This window comes from Bubalus kerabau, chromosome 2 (genome assembly GCF_029407905.1).
Source record: "Bubalus kerabau isolate K-KA32 ecotype Philippines breed swamp buffalo chromosome 2, PCC_UOA_SB_1v2, whole genome shotgun sequence".
NCBI classification, from domain to species: Eukaryota; Metazoa; Chordata; class Mammalia; order Artiodactyla; family Bovidae; genus Bubalus; species Bubalus kerabau.
Window position 1 is genome coordinate 132788289 of NC_073625.1, and position 27103 is coordinate 132815391.

At 36.1% G+C, this 27103-nt stretch overlaps 1 protein-coding gene across 2 annotated transcripts in view; it reads left to right on the plus strand.

Annotated features, from left to right (window-relative positions):
• Positions 1 to 263: 263 nt before the first annotated feature.
• Positions 264 to 27103, plus strand: part of CCDC39 (coiled-coil domain 39 molecular ruler complex subunit) — a 51737-nt gene continuing 24897 nt past the window's right edge. Inside the window, exons 1-11 of one of the 2 annotated variants that reach the window (XM_055568965.1) lie at positions 264 to 544; positions 8693 to 8812; positions 10498 to 10644; positions 12590 to 12748; positions 13732 to 13824; positions 13921 to 14049; positions 16610 to 16801; positions 19594 to 19697; positions 20018 to 20150; positions 22768 to 22962; positions 23792 to 23956. In XM_055568965.1, coding sequence (XP_055424940.1) covers positions 455 to 544; positions 8693 to 8812; positions 10498 to 10644; positions 12590 to 12748; positions 13732 to 13824; positions 13921 to 14049; positions 16610 to 16801; positions 19594 to 19697; positions 20018 to 20150; positions 22768 to 22962; positions 23792 to 23956 — 1527 coding nt within the window. In that variant the 5' untranslated portion in view covers positions 264 to 454. The remainder of the gene's footprint in view (positions 545 to 8692; positions 8813 to 10497; positions 10645 to 12589; positions 12749 to 13731; positions 13825 to 13920; positions 14050 to 16609; positions 16802 to 19593; positions 19698 to 20017; positions 20151 to 22767; positions 22963 to 23791; positions 23957 to 27103) is intronic. The other variant, XM_055568966.1, reaches the window with a different exon arrangement.

The window sequence follows — 27103 nt, forward strand, 5'->3', positions numbered from 1 at the left end:
AAAAACACTGGAGTGGGTTGCCATTTCCTTCTCCAATGCATGAAAGTGAAAAGTGAAAGTGAAGTCGCTCAGTCGTGTCCAACTCTTCGCGACCCCATGGACTGCGGCCCACCGGGCTCCTCCGTCCATGGGATTTTCCAGGCAAGAGTGCTGGAGTGGGGTGCCATTGCCTTCTCCGAAGGAACCTCTGTAAGAGTAAATTGATTCTCTTCCCTGGATGCTCAAGAAGTTGCCCTGGATTCAGGGACAGTGTTCTCGACCGGAAGTTTTGCCTCAGGACCTGAGCGCTTCCGGTTTGGTAACTAAGGGCGCGAAACGGTTGCTAGAGCTCGGGTAGCAACTACTCCGGAGCTTTGCGAGTTCCTGGGGTTGCCTCAGGTGCCGCTCACGGGTGAAATGAGAAGGTGGCTCTTTCTTCTGCACTTTTTCTGAGGTCCCCTATCTATTTGTCATCATGAGTAGTGAATTCCTGGCGGAGCTGCGCTGGGAGGATGGGTTCGCTATCCCGGTGGCGAACGAGGAGAACAAGACACTGGAAGAGCAGGTAAGGATCAGGTGAAGAAGGCGAGGTGGGCGGGCGAGGGGAGAGGGGGCCTTTGGGGGAACTTTTCTGGTTGGCAGAAATACCCAAACTCTTTTATTTCTCTCGTTCCTTCCCTAATGCCATCTTTTCTCGGTTTACCTCTTCGGTACCATCTCTTTCTTTGCTCACCTGCTAGCCCTTTTCGGTTCTTGCTAAGCGTTGAAATCAGTCAATCCTTTGAAACGATAATTGGTATACACGACTATAAAGTTTGAATCTTTGCTCCCTCCTCTTCCACTTCTTGCATTCATTTGCAACCTCCTGAGTAGTAGAGGAAAAAAGCGCCGGCATTTTCCTGCCTCAGAATTAAGCGCGGTTTGCAAAGTGACTTCTGAGATTTGCGTAGCAACAGTTATTTGCGGATGTTTGTAAACAAAACACGTATGGTTGTCTTTTCTTTTTGAGTTTCTTCCTATGATATTTGAAGTGACCCGAGGAGATGTTTTCAAGAGGGATGTTCTAGTAAGTATGTACAGTGTGCAGTTTATAGCTTTTCAAAGTGAGGATTAAGTTGTCACAGAACGGTATAAAAATATTTTACGTTGCAAGGGCGTATTTGGGGGATTCCCTGGTGGCTCAGCGGTAAAGAATTCGCCTGCCAATGTAGAAGAGGCTGTTCCATCCCTGGGTCCAGAAGATCCCATGGAGAAGCAATAGCAACCCACTCCAGTATTCTTGGCTGAGAAATCCTTCCGTGGACAGAGAAGCCTGCTGTGTGTAGTTCATGGGGGTCGCAAAGAGTCGGACAGGACTTAAGTGACTGAACAACAACAAAGGAGTATTTTAACCAGCTTGCAACCAAAGCATGGTAGTTGTTAAAAATAAAAACTGTAACCAGATCAGGAAACTTTTAAAGACCTTGAGCAGTCAGTCTAAAGTTCCATCACATGGCAATGTGTTGTGTGGAAGAGTCCAAGAAGAACCTATGATGCTTACACTGCTTTAGAGAATGGAAGACAAGGTCTTCTCTCCTCTGAGAAATGAAAATGAAAATCCTCCGCTCTGCTTCTTGAAAATATATTTTTAAAAATATTCTTATTTATTTACTTATATCTAACTAGATGGTTTCAGATTTTGCTTTTTAAGTGAAGAACTACATTAGGAAATATAAGAGATCTAGCACTGAATACTGAGGAATAATAATGTTAATAAGTATCCAGTCCTGGGTTCAGATCCTGTATATCAGCATTGAGTCAGTTTCTTCTTATGTAAACTGGAGATAAGTAAAATAATCATTTCACAAGGTTGTTATACTGCTCTAAGGACATTAATATAGGTTAAGTTCCATTAAAATGTTCTTTTTGGGTATTATTGCCATAATAAGTCTTACAGGATTTTAAATACTTATTACTTGAATTAGCTATTTTTAAAAATATTAAAGAATAATGAGGACCATAATCATGTCACCTAATAAACTCTGATATTAAAAAAGCAACTCTTGAAAGTTTAAAATATTCAAACAGAAGAGAAGGGTATAAAATAAAAAATACAAGATATTCTCTCCCCAGCATACTCACTGTTGACCATAGATATGACTATCATGGCTTTAAACAAATATCCTAGACATCATGATCTACAGGTATATAGACAAAAAAGACAGGAGTATTATAAAAATAAGATCCTATTACATGTGCTATTTTTAGCATAGAAATTTAATTTTACTTGTGTTTAAGAGGAGAAAATGAAAGAAATTGTTGACTATCAGTGAGTGTTACTTGGTTATAAGAGACAGTGGTTGCAAAAAAATTTTTGTAACATTAAGAAAAACTAAATAAGAAAAATGAAATCGTTAAATTAAGTGTTTCTAAAAATTTCTTTGCTTCATTTGTAGACAGTATGAGTTGACTCCCTGATCTTTCATTTTGCATCTTTGAAATGAAGAGATTAGCCCTCCTACCCTTTCTGCTACCTTCTTTTCTCCATTAAAAATAGTGGGTTTATTATTTTTATATTATCAAGGTTTATTTTATTTGCATTCTATTCAATGCTCTTAATTTACTACAAGTGTTTAGTCTTAATTTTATATTTAATATGATTTAATGGTCTTTTATACAGCTACTTTACTAAGTTTATCTTATTTTGAAGTTTTCACTTTTGATTCATCTTTTGACTGGTTGGATACTGTTCATGTGTGATTGTTTCAAAAAGGGCCCACAGTCTGTGCTTTGCCAGTCTGGTTCCTTGCACTGCCTGCTTTAACTTTATATTCCTTAAATCATAGTATTGGATCATCAGGATACTCTCTCTCTGCCTTACTACTTCCTCCTGGAATCCTGTGTTTCCCAAAGTGGACTGTTTTTCCAAAAGCCTATTTCCCAGCTGTTAACTTGTGAATTCACTTTATTCCTTTACTTGGTTGATGGTCTATTTCCTACATCATATATCTCCATTTTTTCTTGAGTCATTCCCTTATTTTGATGAGCTACTTTCTTGTGTCTCCCTAAGAAGTTGTCTATGTGAGGCAAACACTCTGAATCTGAAAATATTTTTATTTATCTTCACATTTGATGGTAATTTAGCTGGATAGAAAATCCTAGGTTAAAAATAAAATTTCCACAGAATTTATCAAGAATTTTGCCCTATTGTCTTTCAAGCAGTGTTGATGGTGAATAATCTTACATTAAAATGATTTCCAGGTCTTATTTTTTTAAATTCATTTCCATTTCTTTGTAGGTTACTTTTTCATTTTCTGGAAGCTTTTAGAGTTTTGTTTCATCTTTACATAGCAGTTTTAATTTTGGCAACTATATCAATCATATTTTTAATTTTCAGGTTATGTGCTTGTTGTTTTTTTGTGTCACATGGTCTTGTTTTAGGAGTATATTATCAATTACAATCTAAGTGTGTATGTATGTGTGTGTCTTTAGTTCTTGTCTTTTTTGTCCTGAATTATCTGTTTTCTTTGGAATCTTTTTATCCTGATGTCCCATACATTATGTAAATTTTCAATAAGTAGCTGGTGGTCCTTGCATATCCTTTTATATTTAAGAAAGAGGCAGTAAAATGTTGTTTGGGAGCTCTATGGGGAAGGAATTATCAAGTTGTGGAGAATTAATCATTATGCTTTAATTTGAAAAGCAGATTCTTTTGCTTTGGGTTAATTATGCAATGATAAAAGTCATAATTGACAAAGAAAAGTGATAAAGTACCAAACAACACAACAGCCAAATACATAAAAGTAAAAGCTATTATAAATGCTAGTAAACCTTGACAAAAATATGCAGTGAGGTACTTCAATATCTGGACTTCCCAGGTGGTGCAGCGGTAAAGAATCTGCCTGCCAATGCAGGAGACACAAGAAACCCAGATTTAATCCCTGGGTTGGGAAGATCTCCAGAGTAGAAAATAAAAACATGTTCCAGTATTCTTGCCGGAAAAATTCCGTGTACAAAGGAACCTGGTGTGCTACAGTCTATGTGGTCACAAAGAGTGGGACATGACTGAGTGACTGAGCGTGCGTGCGCGCGCACACACACACACACACACACACTAGACAAAAATAAAGATATATAATATATGAATAACACAACAAAAGTAAAAACAAAGAGAACATACATCCTTTAAGTATAATATGTTCATAAAACATTTACAAAGGTACATTGTGTACTAGACCAGAGCAAAAACCTAAAAATGAATGATTAACCTTAAATACAGTATGCTAAGTGAAATAAGCTGGACACATAAGGACAAATATGTGATGTGGTTTGGTAAGGTATGATTACCAAAGGTATGATTCCACCTATATGAGGTAACCTAGAGTAGTCAAATTCATAGACATAAAGTAGAATGGTGATTTCCAGGGGCTGGAGATAAAGAGGATGTGGGGTTAGTATTTAATGGATACAGAATTTCAGTTTGGAAGGATGAAAAATTTTTGGAAATGGATGGTAGTGATGGTTGTACAACGTGTGGATATACATAATGCCATTGTACTAATATACACTGAAAAATGTTTAAAATGGTACATTTTATGCTATATGTATTTACAACAATTAAAAATTAATGATAAAAATTTTATAGGTCACATTTTATGATCATAAGCCAACAGAATTAATAATAAACAGTTTAAAAGATTACTCTCCATTATTACGGACTGAATGTTTGTGTTCCTCTCCCAGTAATTCATATGCTGAAGCCCTAACTCCCAATGTGACAGTCTTTAGAGGTGGGGTCTTTGGGAGGCAATTAGGTTTAGATGTGGTCTAGATGGGGTGGGGACTGGGATTAGTGTTCTTATAAAAAGAGGAAGGAGATCTGGAAAAAGTTGATCCTCATCCCAGTCACCAGAAGGGTAGTATCAAAGAATCTGCTAACCATCGGACAATTGCACTCATCTCCCATGCTAGTAAGGTCATGCTTAAAATCTTACATGCTGGGCTTCAGCATTATGCAAACCAAGAACTTCCAGATGTCCAAGTGGGTTTAGAAAAGGAAGAGGAACTAGAAATCAAATTGCCAACATTTGCTGGATTATAGAGAAAGCAAGGGAATTTCAGAAAAACATCTATCTCTATTTCATCGACCATGCTAAAGCCTTTAACTGTATGGATCATGACACACTGTGGAAAGCTCTTAGAGAGATGGGAATACCAGACCATCTTACCTACCTCTTGAGGAACCTGTATGTGGGTCAAGAAGCAACAGTTAGAACCCTGTATAGAACACAACTGATTGGTTCAAGATTGAGAAAGGAGTATGACAGGGCTGTCTGCTGTCACCTGTTTATTTAACCTATACGCTGAGCATATCATGAGAAATGCTGGGCTGGGTGAATTATAAACTGAAATCAAGATAAGGAGGACTTCAACAACCTCAGATATGTGCTAATGGCAGAAAGCAAAGAGGAACTAAAGAGCCTCTTGATGAGGGTGAAGGAGGAGAGTGATAAGCTGGCTTAAGACTAAATATTAAAAAAACTAAGATCATGGCATCCGGCCCCATTACTGCGTGGCAAATAGAGGGGGAAAATGTGGAAGTAGTGATAGATTTCCTCTTGTTGGGCTCCAAAATCACTGCAGACAGTGACTGCAGCCATGAACTCAGAAGATGTTTGCTTTTTGGCAGGAAAGCAATGACAAACCTAGACAGTGTGTTGAAAAACAGACATTACTCTGCTGACAAAGGTCTGTATAGTCTAGGCTATGGTCTTTCCAGTGGTCACATACGGTTGTGAAAGCTGGACCATAAAGAAGGCAGAATGTCAAAGAATTTATACCTTCAAACTGTGGTACTGGAGAAAACACTTATACGTCCCTTGGACTGCAAGGAGATCAAACCAGTCAATCTTAAGGGAGATCAACCCTGAATATTCACTGTAAGGACTGTTGCTGAAGCTGAAGCTCCAGTATTTTGGTCATCTCATGTGAACGGACAACTCTTAGGAAAAGTCCCTGTTGCTGGGAAAGATTGAGAGCAGAAGGAGAAGAGGGTATCAGAGTGTGAAATGCCAGGATGGCATCACTGATACAATGAATATGAGTTTGGGCAAACTCCGAGAGATGATGAGGGACAGGGAAGCCTGGTGTGCTGCAGTTCATGGGGTTGCAAATAGATGGACATGACTGGATGACTGAACAGTCAGAAGAGTAAGAGAGACCGTGGTCTTTAGAGGTAGGGCCTTTGGGAGTTCTAGATAGGCGGGGAGGGCTCCAATACTTTGGTCACCGGATGCAAAGAGCCAATTCATTGGAAAAGACCCTGATGCCCTGATACTGGGAAAGATTGAGGGCAGGAGGAGAAGGGGACAACAGAGGATGAGATGGTTGGATGGCATCATCAACTCAATGGATTTGAGTTTGAGCAAGCTCTGGGAGATAGTGAAGGACAGGGAAGCCTGACATGCTGCAGTCCATGGGGTTGCAAAGAGTTGGACATAACTGAGCCACTGAACAATGACAACAAGATATAGGGGAGAGGGGATTGCACTGGGATTAGTGCTCTTGTAAGAAGAGAAAGAGAGACCAGGGCTCTTTCTGTCATGTGAGGGCACAGTGAGAAGGCAGTCATTTGCAAGTCAGGAAGAAAAATTTCAGTGAAACCAAGTTGACTGGTGCTTTGATCTTGGACCTCCTAGCCTCCATAATCATGAGAAATAAACTTCCATTGTTTTAGCCACCCAGTCTATGATTTTTTGTTATGGCAGTCTGAGCTGACTAAGATAGACATCTTAAATGCTTAGGCAAGTTTCTCAGAAATATATTCTGAATTGTTGTTGTTGTTCAGTCACCCAGTCATGTCCAACTCTTTGTCTGCCCTTGGATTGTAACACGCCAGGCTTCCCTGCCCCTCAGCACCTGGATATCTTTATATTAAAGAGGAATTGAAAGTGACAAAAATCACCTTTTAGAAAACAGTAAAAGGAAACTACTTTGTACCCACATCCATGTGTTCTCATTCATGTCCAGCCCTTTGGACCTCATGGACTGTAGCCCACCAGGCTCCTCTGTCCATGGAATGAAAAACAGCAAAAATCTTAGAGAAAACTTGTAGTTTTAAATTCCTTTATATTTAAATCAGTGTCTTAGCTTGGTTGCTATACTGAAACAACATAGACTCAATAAAAAACAGAAATTTATTTCTCAAAATTTTGAGGGCTAGAAGTCAATATCAGGGTGCCATATTAGGTGAATATATTGGGCGAGAGCTCTCTTTCTAGCCTGTAGATGGCTGCCTTCTGGCTGTGTTCTCACATGGCTAAGATAGAGTGAGTTCTGGTCTTTCTTCCTCTTCTTCAGTTCAGTTCTGTATCTCAGTCGTGTCCGACTCTTTGTGACCCCATGAATCACAGCAGCCAGGCCTCCCTGTCCATCATCAACTCCCAGAGTTTACTCAAATTCATGTCCATCGAGTCTGTGATGCCATCCAGCCATCTCATCCTCTGTCGTCCCCTTCTCCTCCTGCCCCCAATCCCTCCCAGCTTCAGAGTCTTTTCCAATGAGTCAACTCTTCACATGAGGTGGCCAAAGTATTGGAGTTTCAGCTTTAGCATCATTCCTTCCAATGAACACCCAGGGCTGATCTCCTTCAGAATTGACTGGTTGGATCTCCTTGCAGTCCAAGGGACTCTCAAGAGTCTTCTCCAATACCACAGTTCAAAAGCATCAATTCTTCGGCACTCAGCTTTCTTCACAGTCCAACTCTAACATCCATACATGACCACTGGAAAACCCATAGCCTTGACTAGACGGACCTTTGTTGGCAAAGTAATGTCTCTGCTTTTGAATATGCTATCTAGGTTGGTCATAACTTTTCTTCCAAGGAGTAAGCGTCTTTTCATTTCATGGCTGCAGTCACCATCTGCAGTGATTTTGGAGCTCCAAAAAATTAAGTCTGACACTGTTTCCACTGTTTCCCCATCTATTTCCCAGGAAGTGATGGGACCAGATGCCATGATCTTCGTTTTCTGAATGTTGAGCTTTAAGCCAAATTTTTCACTCTCCTCTTCACTTTCTGCCATAAGGGTCATGTCATCTGCATATCTGAGGTTATTGATATTTCTCCCAGCAATCTTGATGCCAGCTTGTGCCTCTTCCAGCCCAGTGTTTCTCATGATGTACTCTGCATAGAAGTTAAATAAGCAGGTGACAATCTATAGCCTTGACGTACTCCTTTTCCTATTTGGAACCAGTCTGTTGTTCCATGTCTAGTTCTAACTGTTGCTTCCTGACCTGCATATAGGTCTCTCAAGAGGCAGGTCAGGTGGTCTGGTATTCCCATGTCTTTCAGAATTTTCCACAGTTTATTGTGATCCACAGAGTCAAAGGCTTTGGCATAGTCAATAAAGCAGAAATAGATGTTTTTCTGGAACTCTCTTGCTTTTTTGATGATCCAGTGAATGTTGGCAATTTGATCTCTGTTTCCTCTGCCTTTTCTAAAACCAGCTGGAACATCTGAAAGTTCACGGTTCATGTATTATGGTGCTAATTTTCCCATGGTTATCTCTAAATCACAACAGTATCTTATAACATTTAAAAGATCAGTAGATTTTAGAAATTCAAATGGATATTGAAAGAAGCAAAGTAAATGAAAATTTTATTTTCTTTTGATATTATATTTTTAATATGGTAAAAACTTAGGACTTTGGTTGATCATAACATTTATTATTTACAGTTATCAAAGCTGCAAGATGAAAGGTCAAGCATGCAAGATCAGCTACGTGACTATGAAGATCGAATTAATGCTATGACTTCTCACTTCAAAAATGTTAAGCAAGAGTTCTTGTTTACCCAGGTACAATACTGATTGAAATTCACATTGAGTGTATCATGTGTAGTCATGGAACATTTCACATTGCATTTACATCTGTGATTTGATTTTAGAGATATAATAAGAAAGTTTCACATAACTAAATGATTATGAACATAAGCTTAAACCTGAAAGTAGGTAGAAAAAAAGATTTTTAGGAACTCTACTGCCACCAAATTCAAGGAACAATTAATTCATCAGGAGATAGCATCATTCAGACACTCTGATATAATATTAGGCAGCTGATTATATGAGAAGGGTGCAGTGGCAGCAGTGCAGAGAAATGATGGCCTCAGCAGAAACAGATTAATAAAACGTTACAATAGAGTTTCTGTCTACTTTAAAATTTTTCAGCACAACTTCCTGGAGTGATTTTGAGAGGAGGCAAACTGTCAACACACTTCAGTAGTCCTAAGGACACCACAGTATTTTAGCATAGTTTAAGGACTGAATTTTATAATAACAATCCTGAGATAATAGAAAAGTTAATTTATGTTCAGGAAGCCCAGGTGACTAGGGACAGTACAATGCATTTTAGAAATATTAGTACAAACAATAAAAATTAAAACTTAGAGTAATTAAGTAAGCATCTGTTTTATGGACAGTCTATTCATGTGAAGAATCTCTTTCCCTGATGATGCCCAGAAAATTCAAAAGCTCTGTAAATCAGCATTGGAGACTTTACTAGCTTCTCTCTCAAACTTTTTTTTTTTTAAGTACATCTACGTTTCTATGAAGAAATATGTAATTCTTAAAACTGAACAAGTCTTGTTTCTAATACCAATTTATAATTAATATAGATAAGTAACTATTTCATGGGTTTTTACAAGTCTCATTAGAAAGCTATAAATTTATTGAACTTTTAAAAACAATCCCATAAAATTAAAAATAAGGAGAAAAAAAATAAAAATAAAAACAATCCCAAGATTTTGGAATCCTAATGTGATTTAGTAATTAATAAACAGTTTAGGATAACTTCTTTTCCTCAAGTTATTAAACCACTGAGTTGGGGATTTGAGAAGCAGAGATCGTCTTAAGGTGTATTTCATTATAGTCAAACTTCAAGTAGGCTAATAGAGATGAAAGACAATAAACTTCCTTCACCACTAACAGCCTTAATAATGTAAAAACAATACCACTGGTGATAATTTTGAAGTCCTAAAAGATCAGTAGGCAACAAATACAATTTTATTAAGTAAAACAACCCAAAGGCATCATTGTATGTTAACATACTCTAAGGCATATTTACAACCATCACTGTTTACATAATTATTTTAAAAGTATTTCTCTTAATTGGATATGTGGTCAATTCTTATAAGCATACCATTTCCTAAGTATTTTAATATTAATTTCTTATTTTTAAATAAATGAATTATATCTTTTAAAGTCTCAGTATATAAACTTTGGTTTTCAACAGTTTCCCTAGACCAGAATAAAACTGCTGACAACATTTTTTCCTAGCACATTCCATGAACTGTCTTTCTCACAACTAGTAAGCAGCACTGCCTACACTGAATCACAAAATCTAATGTGCACGTTTCAGAGAAGTGGAATTAATAATAGGTCATCTAAGCATTTTGTGGGAACTTTGTTATTTTTTGTCTAGTTTTAGAGTTATTTTATAATTTTAAAATGTAAAGAGTCTTTCTCTTTTGTATGTTATTCTGTAGTCTCTTTGCAAAGCCAGGGATCATGAGATTGAAAGTGAAGAACATTTTAAGATGATTGCTGAAAGAGAACTGGGACGAGTGAAGGATGAAATTCAACGACTGGAAAATGAGATAACTTCAATACGGGAAAAAAAAAATGATAAGGAAGTATGTGTTGAACTGTTACCTAAAATTTTGTGCAATTGCTCCTTCTCCCTTCAGCAAATAAACGTTGATTTTTTTTTTTTTTCTGTATGGGAAAGACATTTAGTTTCCTGACGTTTACTTATGTTGTTTTTTGGACACTGAAAGTCACATGGAGCTGTGATTTAAATCAACAATGATAGAATATTACATTTATTTTCTCAGTGTTCGCTTACGAAATAGTCATTGAGCCTTACAATATGTGAGGTACCCTGCTGTCTGCCTATTACACCATACTAGGCATAATTTATTTATAAGTGTTACATTTTAAAAATCTACATTTAAAAAGTCACTTATAATTTTGAATTTCATTTTTCAGTCAGAATTTTTACCTTTCATATTATCAACCTGTGACTCTAATATTAAAGTACTATAATCTGTTTTTCTCTTTTCCTTAGCTTTTAGTTACTTGGTTGGGAGTGCTTTCCAAATTCAATTCTTCTCTTTACTTATGCATATACTTATGGAAATGTATTTGTATATATGGAAATATATATATATTCTTATCCGGTCCCATCACTTCATGGGAAATAGATGGGGAAACAGTGGAAACAGTGTCAGACTTTATTTTTCTTGGCTCCAAAATCACTGCAGATGGTGACTGCAGCCATGAAATTAAAAGACGCTTACTCCTTGGAAGGAAAGTTATGACCAACCTAGATAGCATATTGAAAAGCAGAGACATTACTTTGCCAACAAAGGTCCGTCTAGTCAAGGCTATGGTTTTTCCTGTGGTCATGTATGGATGTGAGAGTTGGACTGGGAAGAAGGCTGAGAGCCGAAGAATTGATGCTTTTGAACTGTGGTGTTGGAGAAGACTCTTGAGAGTCCCTTGGACTGCAAGGAGATCCAACCAGTCCATTCTGAAGGAAATCAGCCCTGGGATTTCTTTGGAAGGAATGATGCTAAAGCTGAAACTCAAGTACTTTGGCCACCTCATGCGAAGAGTTGACTCATTGGAAAAGACCCTGATGCTGGGAGGGATTGGGGGCAGGAGGAGAAGGGGACGACAGAGGATGAGATGGCTGGATGGCATCACTGACTTGATGGATGTGAGTCTGAGTGAACTCCGGGAGTTGGTGATGGACAGGGAGGCCTGGCGTGCTGCGATTCATGGGGTTGCAAAGAGTCAGACACGACTGAGCGACTGATCTGATCTGATACATATATAATAAATATAATATTATACATAAATATATACACATACAATAAGTATATACACATATATATATACATATATATGGGTATATATATATATGTATATATACATCTAGGTCTCCTGCATTGCAGGCATATTCTTTACCATCTGAGCCACCAGGGAATCCTATATATACACATACATACTTATTTTATCATGTTAATTTGTATTTGTTTGTGTATTGATCTGTTTTCTTTTATGAATCTAAATTTGTTAAATACATTGAAAAATATTTTATCTCCTTAATTACTATATTCATTTTAATTAAATGTGCTTCCAAAATTTCTATATACTAGATCTTTTAGAGACAGCAATCTGTTTGGAAATGGGGCTGAAGAGAACTTGTCTTGGGCTTGAGTTAGCATATGAGGCACATTGTTTTTATTATAATTTCATATGTGCTTGGGTAGTTTTGGTAGAGTGACTAATGGGATTGCTCTAGGGGAGATACCCTAATGTCTTTTTAAGTAAACTTTGACTCAACTATTGTTCTCAATTTGGTAATCACTTCCCTCTATTTCGGAACTAAAGAACTGAAATACCAGTATGATGGTTATATAATTAAATATGATATATTGTATACATCTGGAGACTGGGGACAGAGACAAGATTTCTTTCTTCCTTTTAAATATGTAATGTTATATTTTATTTTAGTTTGTATAGTAAATAATGTTTTGTTATTTCTCCCTGTTCCCTCTCTTTGGAAATTAGAATTCCATATTTAAAACTACTCAAAAATTGGATGGTTTGAAATGTCAAATGAACTGGGACCAGCAAGCATTGGAGGCCTGGCTGGAAGAATCAGCTCATAAAGATAGTGATGCTCTCACTCTTCAGAAGTATGCTCAGCAAGATGATAATAAAATTAGGGTGAGATGTTATACATTGTAGTGTTAGATTTTCTCTAAATCTATAGTAAAGCAACCTGTAATTTAAATTGGACTTATAATTTTAAAGCAGTGCTTAAACATTTTGGGTCTAATAAAGCCAATTATCCTCTCTCTAGAAAAATGAATGTACTCCAATACTCACACAATCCTGATGCAAGTTTTATAGCTCCTCTAAAGCCCTTTGACCATTTAAGGATCTTTGGACTCCAGGTTAAGCATCCTGATTGAGAAGATTTCTCAAATGCATTTCAGAAAATAAAGTTTTGTACTAGAACTACGTGTTAATATTTTAACTTATTTTGTGTAATAGTTTGAATATTACAGATAATTTTTGCTGATTTGAGACTATAGTGCTATTGATTATTTAATATATTATAAATATAATTATTATTATAACCACTACTTAAAAATCTACTTGTAATTAAATCTGGTGATATATTAGTATCATGAAACATTCTGTTTTCTAACAGGTTAAAACCGCATGCATTAGTTAAAATAACCTTAAATGAAAATTTATTGTGTAATCTTTTTTTCTAACTCATTTTAAAAAGTATTAAGAGTCTTTTTATTGGTTTTGCCAAATATCGAAATGAATCCGCCACAGGTATACATGTGTTCCCCATCCTGAACCCTCCCAATACAATATTGTAAAGTTTAAAAATAATATAAAATTTAAAAAAATAAATAAATAAAAAAATTTGGAAAAAAAAAGTCTTTTTAGAAACAATTGGGTTTCCATTGAAGTTAGAAGATAAAGAATATATATATTATTTGGAGTTATTTTAGATGTCAAATGAATATGTGTCATATAATATGTATATGTATCAGTTCAGTTCAGTCGCTCAGTTGTGTCCAACTCTTTGCATATATATAATATAATATTAATGTGAGATATGCTGTCTAACAGCTTTTATGTTAGTAAAATGATAATTATGAATATTTTTGTATGTAACTACATTGTAGGCCCTGACCCTGCAATTAGAAAGACTGACTGTGGAATGTAATCAGAGAAGAAAGGTACTTGACAATGAATTTGCAGAGACTCTAAGTGTACAGGTTGGTTTAGTAAAGATTTTTATTTTTTATTTGTCAAAATGATGTTCACAAAAGCACTTAAATTCACAGAAATATTATTTGGTCTTCATTTTACAGTTAGAATTGGATAAAGCTGCCCAAGATTTTCGAAAGATTCATAATGAAAGGCAAAAACTCATTCTACAGTGGGAGAGCACAATAGAACAGATGCAGAAGAGAGATAAAGACATCGATAACTGTGCTGTGGTAAAGTGGTTGTTTGGTTCTTGCAACTTTCAGCTCTATTTATCTCTTTTTGTATTTAACTCATTCATTTCAAATTAAATCACTATTATTTGAAAGTCACTTTTGTAGCATGATCTAATAGTTTTGGTAAATGTTTTCTAAAGCTGGTTCTATATCTATTTGGAAATGTGATTTTATGAAGGTTATTTACTTATGGTATATAATGCCAAAGACTGGATTCTAATATCTCTGAAATGTGAAACAAGAGAAAATCTACAGACAACTTTATTGCAGCAAAGCCAATGCCTTGACTCATATATACACGGTGGTCCACGATGCCTTGGATTTAACATATGTGCTGTTTCTGTGTGAATCAAAAGGTGTAGGGAAAGGAGCCTCATGGGTAGCCAAGAAAGAAGGATGGAGAGTCAGGAAAGAAACCTGGACTGCAATAAATTGTCCCTTTTGAAACTGAGTTACCATCCAGAATGGGGTAAAAGCTCTGAAGGGGAGGAACACCATGCTGATTTTACACCCGTCTAGTGTTATCTTTTGCTCCTTTCAGAGGTAATTTAGGAGAACTTTTTGGGGAAGTCATTAAAGAGTGAAATAGTGGTGAGTGAAAATGGGAAGATTAGGGAAGTTGGGGAGGGAGAAGGAATTGAGGAGGAAAGAAGGCTTATGAGAAATGTGCGAACTTCCATTCTGAGTATACTCCATGGAAAGGCATTTAGCAAGCAATTCGGATCACTGGAAGTTTGGAATTCTGATATCTGGATGTGGTTTACTTGTTACATGTAACTTATATGAAAATGTTATTTCTGTATTTTAAATTTCTATGAGTAATCATTTTATCAACAAAATGGCTTATGCCTCCTTAGAGGGCAGTTGGAAGAACCAATCTTAACTCTGAGTTCCTCTTATTTCTTGCTATTAATGTTGGTTTCTCTTTCTTGCCTTATACTGGTTTCACACATCAAGTCCTGACTGCTTCCTCTGTGTAGATCACATCTAAGACTAAGATCTAAGACTGCAAATCCATAATCTGAATGCTCATACAGCCCTGTAGCTAAAGTTACTCAGCCTGCTGATTTGGTGGAATCCACAGCCTACAGCTCTCTGGTTACATCCTCAGTGATTCCTTATTCACAGGGTGACATCTCCTGGCTATATGTATTGAAAAAGACTAGGGAGGGTGCTCAGAAGTGGTTCCGTAGGTAGTGGGATGCCTCTAAATGTTTAACAACTAGCTCTTGATTTGTGGTGTTTTTGATCTGTGGTATCACCTACATGAACACTTAATTGTGAATAGATTGCCCTGTTAATGCCTGTAATGTAGGAATTAAAGCTTCTGAGTAAGTGGTAGAAAAATTAATATAAAGCAGGGAATTCTAGAATAATTATTTGACACATACAAATTTAGGAAGTTTTAACTTTGGTTGAATGGACACAGTAGAGATATAGAATGTTACAATTATAGAATATTAATTGTTATATAGATGGGAATACTAGAGTAAACAAATCTATAATGTGTTTTCAAATGCAGTGAATTTTGGATGTATATTGATTTAATATGCTAATATGTACAATATTACATGTACCATTTCTAAAACTTACCAACTTCAGAAACATAGCCTCCCCTGACCCAGTCTCCTGAGATTAGTTGTTTGGTGAGACTCTGTTTCAGAAAACTTGAAAGAAATATATCTTAGGGTAAATTTTCCTTCTCTCTCCAACTCATCTGACATACTGTCATCAGAATCACCTGAAAAACCACATATGATCTTTTTATTCCCCAACTCTAAGATCTTTATTCCATATTGCTTAAAACTTGACTCTCCTAAACATGGCAATTGAAAAGTTGAATTCTTCACCATTTGGCCCTAACCTCTGCCTTCCACCCTTCATCTCTGTCATCTGTATCCACTCTTTCTTAACATCCCCCCATTCCATCCTTGCCCTCCCACCCTACACTTTAACCATGTGAGAGTATTTATGCATCTCCACTTATCTTTTTAGGCCTGACTCAAATGAAGCCTCTTAGGTAATGCTTTTAATGATTTCTCTTGGGTAGATTTCATCATCTTTTTGCTCCCATGGTACATTGTCCACACCACAGTTATTACTTTGCATATTCTAGTTATTTTGTATCTCCATGACCAGCAGGAAGCCTGAGTGATCAAGATATTCCTATTGAAACAAATAACAAAAATAATATTCTCAAAAAATGAAAAAAAAAAACTGGTCTTGTTACACTGGTCTTGGAAAACTACATTGAAATGTGAAAACTATTCAATACTGTTTTAGTTACAAAAATTCAATATTGTTTTAGTTTTAGATGTCACCTTTTCTTGATAAAAGACTGACATTTTTCTTATCCCTTTAGCAAAGTACAAGATGGATGAAATAAAATATAGGGTTCTTTAAAAATATGAGCTTATAGATACTAGTGGCATACTAATATTTTATTTTATTCATTTAAATTAGTCTCTCCTTAAATTTTGGTAAAATAAGTACTATAAAAACGGAATTCCTTTTAGTTTTAATTACACATGTATTTAATGTGTATTTCAAATTCTAGGCATTAGCAAGGATAAAGCAGGAAATAAGAGAAAAAGAAAATCTGGTTAAGGAAAAAATCAAGTTTTTGGAAAATGAGATTGGGAATAACACAGAGTATGAAAAAAAAATTTCTGTTGCTGATCGTAAAGTTTTAAAATGTAGAACGGAATATCAACGTCATGAAGCTAATAGAATTCAGCTGAAGGATGAGGTATGTCAATTAAAAGGACTGGTTTGTGTGTTTATAACAACTAACTATACAAATAAGCATAAAAGCTTTCCTTTGTTAAGGACCTGCCTTCTAGTTCTTTTTGTTACATCCCTTCATGTTGTGAAACTTGAACTTATAGGATACACTAGGGCTTCCCTGGTGGCTCAGATGGTAAAGCATCTGCCTACAATGAGGGAGACCCGGGTTCGATCCCTGGGTCAGAAAGATCCCCTGGAGAAGGAAATGGCAACCATCCACTGCAGTATTCTTGCCTGGAAAATCCCATGGACCGAGGAGCCTGGTAGGCTACAGTCCATGGGGTTGCAAAGAGTCGGACACAACTAAGTGACTTCACTTTCACTTTCTATTGAAACCTTGATTCGATACAGGCAACAGGGGGCTGTCTTCACATCATGGGTGGTATAAAGGGTTCCCCTGGTGTTGTGCAGTGCCCAACTTGCCTATCACATGGGGTGTTTTGTTATTAACTCAAGGCAAAAGACTTCTGAAAGGTCTAGGGTGGAAATCATAAGATAAAGGAAAATGGATAAATGTGAAGATGAATTATTGACATTGGTGATATTTTGAAGTGTCTTTCCAGAGATACATGTATATGGTGGTTTTACCACTCAAATTCTAGGAGAAACTACTGTTGAAGTTCAGTGTTTTACCTTGTTAAGGGAAAACATTTCAGTGCAGTAGTGGGACAAGGTAGTGGTATAATGTCTTTAAACAGAGAGAGAATAAAATCTTCTGCTTTGGTCTTTTCTTCTTTTGAGCATACATGTCAACTAGATTATTCCATGGGTAGAGTTAGCAATTCCCATAGTTAGCAATAAAGGGATCTTTATGAAATTTTTGCCTTGAGGCCATATTATCTGAAGTTACTGATATTTGGGTGGGAAATTGAAACATTGCAGAGCATTTCATTTTATAAGTTGTTATACTTTATATTTCTGATAAAGAAGGAAAGTTTTTTCTATCTGAAGAGAAGAAGTAAGATCTTGCAAAAGCAAAAAAGTGAATTTCTTACATAAATTAAATGTCACTGCTACAATAGCTCATTCTCCAAAATTTTAAAGCTTAAACCAGTTGTAGAAAAAAATGCAGGTATTCATTTATTTATAATTTATTTATTGAGATAGAATTCACATATCAAATACACCCTCTTAAAGCATACAATTCAATAATTTTTAGTATTTTATAGAATTGTGAAACCATTATCACTATCTAATTTTAGAGTATTTTGGTCTTTCAAAAAGAAATCTCATACCCATTAGCAATGGCTTTCCTTCTGTCCCTTTCCTCCTCCCACCCAGGCCCTGGCAACTCCTGATCTACTTTGTCTCTGTGGATTTGCCTATTTTGGACATCATACAACATGATGCATTTTGTGTCAGGGTTTTTTTTACTTACATAATGTTTTCAAGGTTCTTATAAGCTGTAACATGTGACAGTACTTCATTTTTTCTCAAATTTTTTTTATTGTGGTGAAATACATACACAATTTACCATTTACCACAATTTAACTGTCTTCAGATGGACAGTTTAGTGTTAAATACATTGCTAATGTTGTACAACCATCACTGTCAACCATCTTCATAACTCTTTCCTTGTAAAGCAGAAACTCTGTACCCACTGAACAATAATTTCCCATTTCCCTGTCCTCCCAGCCCCTGGAAACCACCATTCTACATTCTGTCTCTATAATTTTAGCTACTCTAAGTACCTCATATAAATGGAGTCATAAAATACTTGTCTTTTCCTGGCTGGCCTATGTCACTTATTTTTCTTAGCATAATGTCCTCAAGGGTCATCCACGTTACAGCATATGTCAAAATTTTATTTTTTTAAGGCTGAATAGTATTCCATTGTGTATATATACTATATTTTGCTTATCAATTCCCCTGCCAATGACCTTGGATTGCATTCCTGTTTTGGCTATAATGAATAATGCTGCTGTGAGCATGGGTATAGAATTATCTCAGAATTGCTGGATCAAATAATAATTACATTTTTAATTTTTGGAAGAATTACCACACAATGGTAGTACTATTTGATATTTGCACTAACAGTGCACAAGGGTTCCGATTTCTCCACATCCTCATCCACACTTGTTATTTTGAGATTTTTTTGATGGTAGCTATATTAATGGTTGTGAAATGGTATTTCAATGTAGTTTTGATTTTTGTTTACCTAATGATGGATGATGTTGAGCATTTTTTCACACGCTTATTTACCTTTTATATCTCTTCTCTGCAGAAATATCTACTCAAGATCTTTGACCATTTTTGAGTCAGGCTTGTTTGTCGTCGTTGTTGAGTTTTAGAAGTTCCCTATATATCCTGGATATTAGTCCCTTATCAGATATATAATTTGTAGTTACTTCCCCCTCATTCTTTGTATTGCTTTTTTGCTCTGTTGATATTACTTTTGCTGTACAAAAATTTTTAGTTTAATGAAGTCAAACTTGTCTATTTTTCTTTGATTGTCTGTGCCTTTGGTGTCATAGCCAAGAAATCATTGCCAAATGCAATGTTGTGAAGCTTTTGTTCTATGTGCTTTTAACTCATATATGTAGATCTCTATAATTTGTCAGTATCTTATAAGTCATTTGAAATTTATTATCAGATCAAAAAGAAAAATTGTTAAATATGTTACAGAAACATGGTTATTATGTTTGTCACTGTTATGTAGGTTAGAAATGAATGTGTTCAGAATAAAAATTCTCAGAAATGGAATTATAAGTTATAGAGTAAATATATAATTTCTGTCTGTTAACTAATAAATAGCTGGATTCTTTAAAAGCCACTGTGAATAGAAGTTCCAGTGATTTAGAAGCTCTGAGGAAAAATATTTCCAAAGTAAAGATGGACATTAATGAAGAAACAGCAAGGTAAGAAAAAAGATATTTAAGAATGTTTGTAGTTTTTTAATATTTCTAGAAAAATTATTGAATATTGGTTTTTTGGTTCAATAACTATAAAATTATAGCTACTAGGTTATTAAACCTAAACAATTTTTCCTGAGTTTTTCAATATAAAGCCTTAAGAGCAATATTTGTATGACCTACTAAATATATGCTGGTATGAAAAGGTTTATGGCAAAAGAAGCTTCACATTATATGAAGAAATCTTAGGATAAACTGTTCTTTGTTTGTTTGCATTAAATATCTTTTAGACATGTTTTCTGCTTTTTCCTCATAATTCTCTATAGGTTAGGCAAAATTAAAAATCATAATCAGATTGTAAGAAAAAAATTAAAGGAGATAACTGAGAAAACTATGTCTGTAGAGGAGAAAGCTACCAACTTGGAAGACATGCTAAGGGAGGAAGAAAGAGGCGCGAAGGTAAAATTTAGTTTCAGTTTTAAAAAAATTACAGCAAATTTAGTAATAGTGAATAAATTAGACTCTTGAGATCAGATGAGCAGGAGGTCTTTTAATAAAGCTGTGATTTCTGAGGTAATCACATTTGTTATTAGATTGTTGAGTCGTTGAACCTCTTTTTATTTTAAGCTCTTAATTCTCCATTTGCTTCACTTCCAGCATTTAACTTTGATGTCGTCTCTGAAAGGTAGATCCTCTGAGATTCCATGTCCTCCCAATGCCTACTGTGTCCTTGTCCCTGTTTGCTATCCATATGTATTTTCTTAAATTGCAAATGTATCTTGAAAAATGCCCTTGTTTTACAACTGATTTCTACCTGCCTATCATTTTTTGCTTGTGATCCAGTTCCCTCCCAGTGGTCTGCATTCATTACATATATTTCTTCAGCATCTGCTATCTCTTTAACCTCTTCCAGCTTGGTACCATTATTGGTAAATGGGCTTATAAATGCTAACACCTTACTAACTTCACTGGCACCCCCTTTCTACTGAAATCTGTTCGGCACTCTGGTAGCATTAAAGCCAATTTTTGAGGAACTGGAATAGGCTAGTTTGCCATTTCCTCTTTGAAAACTCCAAATGATTTGTGTGACCTATCACCATAGGCACTGTGTAGGCACTACTTCTTGCTTTAATTCTTTTTTGTCTAATGGGGGAAAAGGAAGGGCAGTTCAAGGTGCTTGTAGAATCTCCCATTTGCAGAGGCTTGTTTCAAGTATGGTTTCATTTATATTTGGATAGAATCCAGCTTCCTTAGTGTGCTGTTGTATGTTTAAAATCCTGAGTGACAATGTCATGCAACAATCTTGATTTGAGTGGTATTTGAGTCCAAATCATAAAACATTATTTAAAAAGATGTTATGACTGTTTCCCCTCAGAAAGCATGATTTTCTGTTAGCACATGAAATGGGACAGTATTGGAGCTTATTAGAAATCTTAAAGACTGTGAATTTTATATGAAATAAACCTTCTGAAGAAAGAATTAAAAACTAGTGATATTTAAAAAGAAATTAGCTGAATTAATAAATAGTAAGGTTGGCTGCATGTGTGAGCAGGGCTGTGTTCTTGGGGTTTTGTTTGTTTGTTTGGGAAAAATCTCAGCCCTATATGTTTTGCTGACTTATTTACCACCAAGCACTGACTTTAAAACTCAGCCAGGCAGTCATTGAGAAGGTCCTGAACCCAGTGAAAATTTTCTATTATATGAAAAGCAATGTATTTTATAATCTTGTATATCAGATTATTAGGTTTCTTCATTTGTGAAAATTCACATGTGCCAGTCACAGACTTCTTTTGTTACATATTGAGGTTCATTGGAAACCAAAGAGAAATATGCTTACCTGTGTATAAGAGGACAGAGGCAAATTATTTCAACATTCTAAAATGAGAGCTTTCAATACATCTTGGCATGTGAGATCTATCTGAAGCCTAGAAGAGATCTATCTGAAGCCTAGAATACATTAATGTGACACTTTGAGGTCAAGACAGACCTGCCTCCTGAGACGGGAGAAGTGAAACTGGGGTACTGGTTTCTGTTTCCTAGTGGACTGCATGGGTAGGGAAGTCAGCTGCAGGCAAAATGTGAGTAAGGAATAGTGCCAGTAGTGTGTTGGTGCCAGTGCTTACCAGCTCACAAAAGCTGATAGTTAAATTTTCTGGAATTTTATAAGTTAGCTGCTAAATGTAGCTACTATTAAAAATCAAATTATATAGACTCACAATTAAATAAATTATATTAGAAACAAAGTAAAAAGTACTCAGCACATATCACTTCTAAATTAGTTTTCTACACTTTACTGTTGTCTATGCTTTTAAGGTTGGAGAAGGCAGTGGCACCCCACTCCAGTAGTCTTGCCTGAAAAATCCCATGGATGGAGGAGCCTGGTAGGCTGCAGTCCATGGGGTCGCTAAGAGTCGGACACGACTGAGCGACTTCACTTTCACTTTTCACTTTCATGCATTGGAGAAGGAAATGGCAACCCACTCCAGTGTTCTTGCCTGGAGAATCCCAGGGAGGGGGGAGCCTGGTGGGCTGCCATCTATGGGGTCGCACAGAGTCGGACACGACTGAAGTGACTTAGCAGCAGAGGAATCATATGAGTAGCTTGAAATTGGCCTTAGTGGGAATATAAATAATTATGGAAATCAGCCTCTTCCTCCTAACCTCCCATCTCCTAGAATCCTGGTGGTTAAGCATTTATCTGCTCACCACTGAATAGTGCTGAAAAGAAGGTGGGAGAGTTCTTCCCTTAACATTTTCAAGACTTTAGTAAACTTTGGGAACTTATAAGCTGTGTGTCTTCAATGTACTTTATATTCTAAAGAAACCAGTGAAAAATGGTCAAGTTCTAAGGCTAAGGTGACACAGAGTATATGACATATCAAGGTATATGATACAGGAATAGTGGATGAGAGTAGACTACAAGCAATGTTGGGAATGTGTTGAAATTGTAAGAAGGGCTTTATACTCTCTAGGGCTAAAATGAGGGTTCATTGATGAGCCCCTAAATTATAATATTCATTCAGTAAAACATTTAAAGGTATTATATTACATTAATCATTGTTATTCTTATTATCAGGAAGTAGAAGTTCAGTTGAACATAGTGAAAGATGTGTTATTTAAGAAAGTTCAGGAATTACAGACTGAAACAATGAAAGAAAAAGCTCTCGTATCTGAAATTGAAGGAACCCGTTCTTCTCTAAAGCACCTCAACCATCAGTTACATAAACTGGACTTTGAAACCTTGCAGCAGCAAGAAATTATGTACGCTCAGGTAGATGTTACTCTTATGAATGTCTTCATACTGATTTGTCATAATTGTGATGGTCAAGATACCGCAGTGTCCTAAGAAAAAGATTTCTATGAACTCTTGAGGTTGGCATAGACAGATGCTACAGACTGCAGGGGGTGTGGGTTCCATCTCTGGCCAGGGAACTAAGATCCTACATGCTGCATGGTGCAGCCAAAAAAACAAGAAAAAGAATTCCTAAAACCCCTGCAAAACTGTATGTTATGCATACATCAGCCTCTCCACCCCTGTCCCTGGACCAATAGGTTAAAAGTATTTTTAAAGTTTTCCTTTTTGGTTCTCTTTATCATATTCTGTCCCATGTTAATTGTTTAATGTCCTCCCTCTCTACATCTTAATTTTTGCCTCTTATATATTCTTAATTTCTCAGAATTACAGATGCTGAAGTGTAATTTTCAAAATATTGTTTAAAAGTTCATCGTATTTGAGCCTTTCATGGCTAACAATCTGTGACTCTTTTTTGTACTCTGTAGAAAAATACCCTCCAAAATCCACGTCCATGTAAACCTAGTAGATTTACTGATGTTCTATCATGATAGTACAATAAATACCCACCTAACTGCTCTATTATATTTTAAGATTAGTGTGTGTTATTATCATATACTCTGGTTGTTGAAGAATAGTTTACTCTTTCTCCCTTTGGAGTAAGAAGGACTTCATCACTAGAGAATTAAAGTGACTTTAGTAAATGATGACATCAGACCAAACTCATGAAAATATTTACAGTGTGTTTGCATCTAAAAAATGGTTTTAACTGTTTCTCCCTACTAACGTTCTTTAAAACCTGTAACAGGATTTTTACATTCAACAAGTAGAACGCCGAATGTCGCGCTTAAAGGGAGACATTAATTCAGAAGAAAAACAAGCCCTTGAAGCAAAAACTGTTGAACTTCAGAAGACATTGGAAGAGAAAAAATCTGCACTTTGCCTTTTGGAAACACAGATCAAGAAGCTTCATGTAACTTAGCTAAAATACTTTTTATGCTTCAAATATCCTAATTATTAGTCATTTTATGTTAACATGTTCCTAAGACTGACTTTGGATAGGATGATTGCCAAGCTACCCACATATGTAATAAATGTATGAACTAATGCCCGTATTTCTGTGCTTACATTTTCATATGAATATGAGAAATTCATGAAATATGAAATATGAAAATAACGTTACCATTGATTATGCATTTGATGTATGCTATGTCTATGTCTTTAGAGTTTTATTTCATTTAATCCTTATAAATGTCTTGTGAGGAAGATATTATTACCTGTTTTACAGATTAAGTAACTTGTTCATGATTTCACGGTGAGGATTTGATCCTTGGTCCATGTAACTTAAAAATAGTCTTAAATGGTACATGATTTAAAAAATTGATAAGTTCTAGTTTCTATTATGTGTCTCCTGTAATAACTTGATTGCTTTTTATCACTAAAGTGGCATCTAAAAGAAGCTGCTCTTTTATGGGTCTTCTTTTGTTATTCAAATATTTACTTAGTTACATATTTCATATGACTCTATTTTGTTAATAAGGTTAAAAATGTTCTTCATCCTTAAGTACTTTAATATGTTTATGGTAATATAAAACCTGTGTTAGGGGAACCTATGTAATATAGAACCTATGCTAATGTTTAACTGGCAAGAGTGAAGGCCTGAAAGCATGGATCTGAATGGGGGGAGAACTCCAATTTTAAATGTTGAACAGCTGGAAAGGCTAGTGATGAATGTCCTCTAGTGGTTAAATGAAAAATTGCCCTGAATTCCTTAAGGTCTACAAAGGTGAAAGGGAGCTATTACTTTTTTAAATTAGGAAAGAAAAAAAAAATTCAACATGACAAAATATTGGTTTCGAGTGGTTTATAGCCTGATTAAATTTTCAAAAGACTATTTCCTTGGTTTAATAATAGGAGCACATGTTTTGGAATCAGAACTGGTTTTGAATGTCAAGGTTATACCTAACTACCTGGGTTGGGAAGATCCCCTGGAGGAAGGCATGGCAGCCCACTCCAGTATTCTTGCCTGGAGAATCCCGTGGACAGAGGAGCCTGGAAGGCTGCAGTCCTTAGGGTTATATAGAGTTGGACAGAACTGAAGTGACTTAGCACAGCACAGTACTGCTTTTTTAACCTTTCTGAGTCTTAGTTTACTCATTTTTAAATGGAAAAAAATATTTGATATTATTTTAGGACATTTAGGAGAATTGGAAGCAATGTGTATCTTAACAGTGCATTTAGTCTGTTCTCAATAAATGGTATTATTTTAATTACATAGAATATGAGAATATTGGTGCTATAGAATGATAGGAGGATGACTTTCATATTTGGATGTGTTTTTTGATGCTAACTCAATTGTGTCTGTTTTGCTGTGTGAGAGTGGTTCTAGTGTTTCCCGTTTTAACTACCATGGGGCTCTGTCCATGACACAGTAGGCTAGCACTTATGCCTATCCCAACTCTGGTTGTGACAGAGAGGTGAATAAATTAATAGACATACAAGTGAATTTTTAAAGATATTAAAGCTAGTTAACTTTCTAATGAAGGTTTAATCTTCTCGATAGTAGTGTTAGATTGTAAAGTCATTCTACATTCTCTTCCCCATGCCACTCCATCTCTTATTTTGAATAACAAATTTCCTCTAGTTGAAAATTACCTTAAATTAATATTTTAATTCTAAAAGTTAATTTTTTGAAGTCATATCTTTATGTGAAAAAAGAAATCTTGTCTTGTTTCAATCTTAGGTTCTGATTGTTCAGAGAAATACAGGCAGTGAGAAAGGTAGGGGAGGGAGGAAGCAAGGGAGATAGGAAGCGAGAGGGGAAAGGGAGAGAGATCTTGGCACTAGAAACTTTTTGCTTTAGGTCCCATAAGAGGGACTAAGGAGGACAAAGAGAGCAAACCTCATTCTAGTTCTGGGTGGGAAGTGAAGTGAAGTGAAGTCGCTTAGTCGTGTCCGACTCTTTGTGACCCCCATGGACTGTAGCCTACCAGGCTCCTCTGTCCATGGGATTTTCCAGGCAATAGTACTGGAGTGGATTGCCATTTCCTTCTCCAGGGGATCTTCCCAACCCAAGGATCAAACCCAGGTCTCCCACATTGTAGACAGACGCTTTACTGTCTGACCAGGGAGGGAGGATGCAAACTTGTATAAAGCTGGAAGACTGATGAGTATGTATGACCCATTCATTCAGTCGATGGAATTAGATCTTATCTAGTATTTTTCTCTTCAGCAATATGTGATTATATACATAATAATCATAACTCCATTTCCCTGTGTCAAACATTGTTGCACATATTACAGTAACTTCTTAAACCTTCCACAACAGCCCAGGTAGGTAGGTGTTGTTATCATCTCCATTTTAGAAATGAGGAAACTAAGGAAGAATAGGTTGCCCACAGGCATTGGATGGCTGATAAGTAATTGCTGTTGCTGCTAAGTCGCTTCAGTAGTGTCCGACTCTGTGCGACCCCCTAGATGGCAGCCCACCAGGCTCCCTCGTCCCTGGGATTCTCCAGGCAAGAACACTGGAGTGGGTTGCCATTTCCTTCTCCAATGCATGAAAGTGAAAAGTGAAAGTGAAGTCGCTCAGTCGTGTCCGACTCTTAGCGACCCCATGGACTGCAGCCCACCAGGCTCCCCTGTCCCTGGGATTCTCCAGGCAAGAACACTGGAGTGGGTTGCCATTTCCTTCTCCGGATAAGTAATTAAGACCGTCTAATTCCAGAGCTTGTAGTTAACCAAAACCCTTTGCTTTCTCAGACTGTTAACATTTTTACCTTCTGGGGCTTGGGTTGAATCAAATGATGAAATCCAGAAGGTGAACCCTGTATTTAAACAAAACTTGAACTCTGCCCTCCCATGTCTTCCCATAAATGGCAATCACTTAATAATTCAGTTTGAATGGTAATCATACCTGATATTTCCTAGAATTACTAAAATCAAACTGAACCCAAACATCAACAAATAATAAAAATGAAAGTGTTTATATGTGAATATCCATGTATATCTTATTAGAGATGTCAGAGTATGAAGGGGTGAGATTTAAAAATCTGATTATTATAAATATTTAATGGAGCATATAATTCAATGTGTCATGCATGTAATATTGTTATTTAAA